Below are 6,676 nucleotides of genomic sequence, written 5' to 3' on the forward strand. Positions count from 1 at the left end.
GGTAGCACAAACCTATACTTCTTTCAGTTGAATCACTGCATTTATTGCAGATAGTTACATCTGCACTAGTAATGTACAAATATGCAAGAAACCCCTTAAGTTTAAAAAAAAAATTATTTTAAATTGCTACACATGTGCTGCCAATGTATAATCATGCAAATATCAATTTAAGTTTAAAATCTAATTTATTGTGAGGATCCTGCTTTGTAAATATATGCAAATATCAGCTTCAGTTAAAAAAAATTAATTTATTGCAACTCTCTACAACAACTCAATATACACAAATATGAATTGAAGTTTAACACTTAAATTTTTTACATATTACTACAACTGTATGGCCCATGTACGAATACAGAAATATCAATATCCCTTTCAAAAGAATCTCAGATCCAGAACTAAATTAATAGAATTTTAGAACTATGCAACTCCATATATATTTAAATAGAAGTAAATACATAAGAATATACAGATGTAAATATGTATTATGTATTTCATTACATATATGACATATATAATATACACATAACAAACCTATCTATAAATATACAAATATCAATGGGCCAATAAAACAATCCATACAACCCCAGCAATAGAACTACACAGCTACAAAACTGTACAAGTATGTAAACATAACTAGAGATGCAAACAGATCAATATACATGCATCAATATAACAATATACATACATAGACACCTATACAAATATGAGTCTACGTGTGTAAATATCCCTATACTTGTAACTATCAAAGTCTAACTCTATGCATCCATAAACAGAACTAGATCAGAAGGGATTGCAGCCGCCGATGTCCCCAGGCTCTCCCTCGGTCTCTTCCTCCCGTGCAGAGCAGCTCTCCTGGACAGGGACAGCAGATGGCACAGCTGGGAAGCAAAGGGAACACTGAGTCAGTACGGGGACGTTTCCCTTGGCAGCAGCTGCACTTGCATCAGGGAAGAGAAGATCTCGGAGCCTCCCCAGAGGGTTAGAAAGAAAAAGCAGCCGAGCGGGCCAGGCTGCGGGAGCGCGGCCGCGGCGGGACTGTCCCGCAGCCCCGGCAGCCCGGCACAGCCGGCACGGCTCCCGGGCCCTGCCGGCACAGCTGCCTTGCCCAAGGACAGCCCCTGTGCCGGCCGGGGCAGCTGCGCTGAGCAGCCCCAGCACGGGCAGGGCCCGCTCCTGCCCCGCCGGGCAGCGCCCACGGCCACAGCCCACGCCACCCTCAGCCCCACCCTGCCTCCCCGGCCCTGTGGCCTCACCCGGGCTCTCTCCAGCGTGGCAGCAGCAGGTCCCCGTTCCCTGCTCTTGCTGCTGGCCTTCAGCTTCTCCCTGCTGGCTCCCGTCAGTCTCCGGCTGTCCTCTAGGTCTTCACTGCAGCTGTGGCAAAAGCGGAGGCCCTGGAATTGGTTCCAAGGCCTGGCAGAGCTGCAGTCCCGGAGCCCTCTGTGCTCCCTGCTGGCCCCTCCATCCCCTCAGCCCCGCCATGCTCTCGGCAAACCCCCAGCCCCCTTCAGTTTCTTCAGCCCCTCACAGTCCTCTCACCCCATCAGTCCCTTCTGACCCATCCCGTTCCCCTAGACCCGCCACCCCCTCGGCCTGGGCCACTTCCCCGTCACCTCAGCGCCACCATCGCCCTGGGCTGTCCCACACCCCTCAGCCCCAGCAGCACCTCAGGGTCACCGTCCCTTCAGCGTCACCGCCCCCTCAGCCCCCTCAGTCTCACCGTCCTGCAGCAGCTCCTCAGGGGACAGTGCCTGGGGCCACCGGCAGCTCCCACCGCTCCAGGGACACCCGGGGCTGGAACTGCTGCTCCGCCCGGCCCGGCCGCCAGCTCGGACCCAGCACAGGGAGAGGGGACAGAGGGGGCACAGGGGGAAAAGCAAGAGGTGAGGGAGGAAGCAGAGCAGGGGAAGAGGTTAAAAACAGCCCTATACCTATACAGATATCAATCTATGTAACTAAGCCCCCATATATCAATATAAATATGCCTATCTATAAATGAAACTATATATATGTAAATGTAACTATACACATGTATAAATGCAACTATGGACATCTATAACTATAACTGCACATCTAAAAATATAAATATATACACCTAAAACTAAAAATAAATTAACTGTACAAATCTCTTTCTATATAGATAGATAAATATAACTACATAAATCTCTAAACACAACTACATAGATCAATAAATATAACTATATACATCTATAAATATAACTAGAGATAGAGGAATTTCACCTGCCCAGTGGTCACAGGCTCTCCCTCTGTCTCTTCCTGCCACACAGGGCAGCCCTCCTGGAGAAGCTGATCACACGGGATCTGGGAAGCAAAGGGAACACTGAGTCAATACTGGCCCTTGTGCAAGTGTCCCTTGAGCGCCAATTGTCCTTCTATCAGGGACTTTAAAAGACGGCCTGAAAGGCAGACTCTCGCTTGGCAATTTGAAGCCTGCTCTTTAAAGAACAGGGATCCTTCCAAGTGTTCAAAACTGAGCTGTGTAAAGTATTTAAGTATCCTGATAAAGTCTCAGCACCCACAGTGCAAATGGCACCCACAAGAGTTTGAAACACAGACAGTCCCAGTGACAGAGAGACCACAGTGCTCACTGAAATGGCTGAAGGCTGCTGGGGGCTGAGTTATGAACCAAACTGGGACACCCAGCTTGGTGGCACAACCCCCACAAGGTCAGGTTTATTCCCTGCTCTCTTGCCACAGCAGAGGACTCCGTGTCAGAGCCTCTGGAGAAGCATGGAGGGCAGAGCTCAGGGAGGTTGTTCATGTGCCTTTGAACTAAAGGCACCAGGAAGCACCAACCCTGCAGACAAGAACTCAACTCTTCTCATCTCCCTTCCTGCCAGAGGCAGGCTCAGAGCAGCCGTCTCACACCTCTCTAAACCAATGGGGGCTTTGTCCTTACCAAGCTCCTCGGGCTCTGGGGAACTGTTCCCGCAGCTCTCCGTGCCTGATGAAGTTTCCTCTGCTGCAGCCCGGTTCACAGGCTCCCCTCCTGAAGACTCAGGGGCAACATTAATATTGCCCTTAAAGAACAAGAGAAAAAAAGAAAGCTACAGATCATTCAGTATTTTGTTGGAATCACATCAAGGATACAGTTACTCTCCTTCTCCATGTAACAACATTCAAAAGCTCTCAGCCCAGCCTCTTCCATTCCCCTCCAATAGGTTACCTGAGCAGAGGGAGACCTTTCAGGCAGGGATCTCCTGATCTCCTGGATCATTTGCTCTACAGCAAAGCCAAGATCCACTGGTGGCCATTCCTTTTCCTCAGGTGCATTCCAGGCTGAGCTGGAGGCCATCGATGCTGCACAGCCTGCACTGCTAGATGGAGCGCTGGGGGCTGAAGTGTCTGAGGTGGCTGCAAGAATCCAAACACATTGGTCACGCTCCACAACGTGGCTCTGGGACACACACAGATCTCTGTTGCTGCCTTGGATCAAACATCACAGAAAGCATGCAGGAAAAGCAGGCAGAGAATCTTTTGGCTTTCTAGGTGCCCCTTCTTAATAGGCTTGACAATTTCGGGCCGAGAATGACAGAGCCTTGTGGAAAAATACTTCAAATGGTCACTTCTCATGACCTTTTGGATTTTCCAAAGGCTACAACTCTTTTCCTACCTCGTGGGTCGTAGGCTGGGGGCTGCTGCTCCCTGTGGAGATGCTGGAAGCTGCAGGGCGGGATCCTGAGCACCTCCCGGTCGATCGGAGGCAGCTGCCCCCCGCAGAGCTCCTGGAAGCGGCTGCGGGGCCCCTCCCGCCCGAGCGGCAGCAGCGGCTCCCCGTGGAAAGCGAGCAACTCGCAGGGCGGGACCCGTAGCACCTCCCGCTCGGCGGGCAGCGGCTGCTCCCCATAGAGCTCCCGGAAGCGGCTCGGCCCCTCCCGCCGGGCCGGCACCGGCCGGTCCCTGTGCAGCAGGTGGAAGCTGCAGGGCGGGCGCCGGGCGAGCAGCGGCCGCTCCCCGGGGGGCTGCTGGAAGCGGCCGGGCCGGGGACTGCGCAGCTCCCGCCCGTCCGGCAGCGTCCGTTCCCTGTGCAGCAGGAGGAAGCCGCTGGGCGGGCGCCCGGGCGGCAGCGGCGGCCGCTCCCTGGAGAGCGGCTGGAAGCGACTGCGCCCGTCCCGCCCGTCCGGCAGCGGCCGCGCCCCGGGGAGCTGCTGGGAGCCGCAGGGCGGGCGCCTGCGGCCCTCCTGCCCCGCCGCCGGCCGCCGCCTGTTGGCCGCGCTCCGGCGCCTGATGCGGAGCAGGAGGTCGGGGCGGTCGCGGCGAAAGCAGGGGTTGCTGTAGTGGAGCCAGGTCCCGGCATCGCCCGGCGCAGCCGAGCCAACCCAGCCCGGCACCTTGTGGAAGCCGTAGCGGTAGAGCTGGCGCACGAAGCTGCGGAACTGCGTGGCCCTGAAGGTGTGCGGGGCCGGCCCCTGGGCGTCGCCCGGGCTGAGCAGCTCCCGCTCGAAAAGGGAGCGGTCGATGAGCAGTCCCCGGGCCCGGCTGTCCCAGCGCACGGAGTGGACGCGGGGGCTGTTCACCAGGCGCCACAGCTTGGCGGGGAAGGTGCTGGCGCTGAGCCCGGCGGGCAGCGGCAGCTCTGCCATGGCGCTGATCGCCGACTGGTGCCACAACGGCCGGAGCGCAACGGCCGGAGCGCAACGGCCGCGGCTGCGCCGGCGGCGCGCGGCCTGAGGGGGGCGCTGCGCCGGACTTGGCAGGGACGAGCGCGGCAGAGCCGGGGCTGCGGGCACGGCGTGGGCCGGGCGGCTGCCGAGGCTGGCCGGGGTCGGCACGGCAGGGCCAGGTGCAAACCCTCTCTTTCCCTGGCTGCAGTCATCCTACCGCCTTTGCTTTGCAGTACAGCCCCAAACCGCCAAGGCAAGCGCAGGAGCTTTCAGAAAGGTCCAAATTGAGAAATCCCATCGGAAGCTCTTGCTCTTTGTCCAGTGAAAACAAAATCACTCTCATTTCTGCATAGCCGAAGTCAGGAAAAAGGTCTTAGTCTAAATAGCTTCCCTATTTGGTAGGGGTTTCAGAGTTCCTCACTTCCAAGCAGACAGGTCAAATGGGCGAAGGGGAAGTGATGAAGAGACTTGAAGACATTCTTTTGGACACACTCCAGCTCCTCAGTGTCCTTCCTGAACTGAGGGGCCCAGAACTGAACACAGCACTAGAGGTGTGGCCTCTCCAGTGCCTAATGCAGGGGGACCATCACTGCCCGACCCTGCTGCCACACCATGTCTGGCACAGAACTTTTTGCCCACATTCAGCATCTCCGACACCCTTCCTGCCCCGTCTGGCTGAGACACGGCTCCAGCGGCGGGCAGGGAGGCGGCTGCTCCGCCGGGGCTGTGTGTGGGTGAGGGCAGCTCTGCCCACGCCGCCATCTTTGGTGGGAGTGCTGGTGCCGGCTTTGCCCCCACTGATGGGTGAGGGCGAAAGGGCGGCCGGACGGGGCGGTGGTGGGTCTGTGGGGAAGGCCAGGGCCAGGGAGAGCCGGGAGGTGGCTGTGTGGAGGATGGAGGCAGCTGGGGGCTGGAGGCAGCGCACACCCGCAGAGGGAGGGATGGGCCCGCAGCATGTCCGGCTGGGGCTGTGGGAAGATGCCGGGTTTAGCGGCAGGACCCCTGTGGGATGTGGGAGAGTGGAGGAGGTGTGGGAGCAGCTGGTGTGTGTGGGAAGCTGAATCACAGGATCGGTCAGGTTGAGATTGTAATAAATGGGCCAGGATACCAGCTCCTTTTTAATGCCCTTATTGAGCGATCAGCTCTGGGTGGGGGCCCGAGGGGTTGCACACTCCGCCGCTGCTCCCTTTGGCGACACAAAGGAGGAGGTGATCAGTTCTGCTTCACAGCGGAACTGGGGCTTCCATCCTCATGGGCATACCTAAGAAAATGTCTTCTGGCTCATTGGCTAGGGTCCTCATTCTAGTCCAGTTCTACAGGTGATGGTGACCTTTAAAACCATGTTGGTGGAGTAGAGGGACTTCCTGCCAGTAGGTCCAGTCACTTAGTTCTTCAAATTTTGGGCTGGCTCGTCGTTTCTAGGGTCTTGCATTGGATTTTCTTGAGCTTTTCTTAATTTGCATATTCCCGGGAGTGTTTCCAGCTGCCATTTTGGGGCGCAGCAGAGGCAATACCCGAGGGATTCAGTAAGGGTACAGGTAAGGGGGGGGTACAATCAGGGTGCATGTAAGGGAGTTAACAGTGGGGGTACAACAAGGGTTTAACAGTTATCAACATAGTTAGCTTATTACAACTTTAAGTGCATTAACAGCTCTAACCACATTAACTTATGAACTTGTTCATAACAAGATCACCCTCAGGCAAGGCAGAGACCCTTGGAGCAAGTGACAGAGGAACACAGCCAGGTGAGTTTGGGATGTCTCCAGAGGGGGAAACTCCATGCTTTCCTGGTGTCAGGAAGATCCACAAACGCTAGGGTTTACGTCTGAAAAGGCGACAGATGAGTCCCTTCAACTTTATTCGAATAAAGGGAGAAAAGTCAACCGGGGCACACAACTGTGGGGTTTTCTCTCTCGGGGTTTCGGAGGGCGCAGCCTCCTTTTATCCTAAACTCCAGGCTGCATGTTTTCCTCTGCCTTTCCTCTTTGCCTGCGGTACAGCCATCCCGAATCGCCTACCGCATATCCACCCTCGAACCTCCTGTTCTACCCCAA

The 6,676-nt window shown here is 55.6% G+C and overlaps 1 protein-coding gene across 1 annotated transcript; it reads right to left on the reverse strand.

The window, feature by feature from the left end:
- Nucleotides 1-228: 228 nt before the first annotated feature.
- LOC128782111 (uncharacterized) lies at nucleotides 229-4,648 on the reverse strand. The gene is made up of 6 exons (XM_053932272.1): nucleotides 3,632-4,648; nucleotides 3,185-3,372; nucleotides 2,918-3,038; nucleotides 1,718-2,319; nucleotides 1,254-1,371; nucleotides 229-878 (listed from the first exon to the last, which is right to left on the reverse strand). The coding sequence occupies exons 1-4, from the start codon at nucleotides 4,599-4,601 to the stop codon at nucleotides 2,309-2,311; spliced, it is 1,290 nt and encodes a 429-aa protein (XP_053788247.1). The 5' UTR covers nucleotides 4,602-4,648; the 3' UTR covers nucleotides 229-878; nucleotides 1,254-1,371; nucleotides 1,718-2,308.
- Nucleotides 4,649-6,676: the final 2,028 nt, after the last annotated feature.

This window comes from Vidua chalybeata, chromosome Z, assembly GCF_026979565.1.
Source record: "Vidua chalybeata isolate OUT-0048 chromosome Z, bVidCha1 merged haplotype, whole genome shotgun sequence".
Lineage (NCBI taxonomy): Eukaryota > Metazoa > Chordata > Aves > Passeriformes > Viduidae > Vidua > Vidua chalybeata.

Coding starts and splice junctions, on each gene's coding strand:
- LOC128782111 (XM_053932272.1), bottom strand. CDS start 4,601: ATGGCAGAGCTGCCGCTGCCCGCCGGGCTCAGCGCCAGCACCTTCCCC. Junction 3,373..3,631: donor CCCAGCCTACGACCCACGAG/GTAGGAAAAGAG, acceptor GGATTCTTGCAG/CCACCTCAGACACTTCAGCC. Junction 3,039..3,184: donor AAAGGTCTCCCTCTGCTCAG/GTAACCTATTGG, acceptor TTGTTCTTTAAG/GGCAATATTAATGTTGCCCC.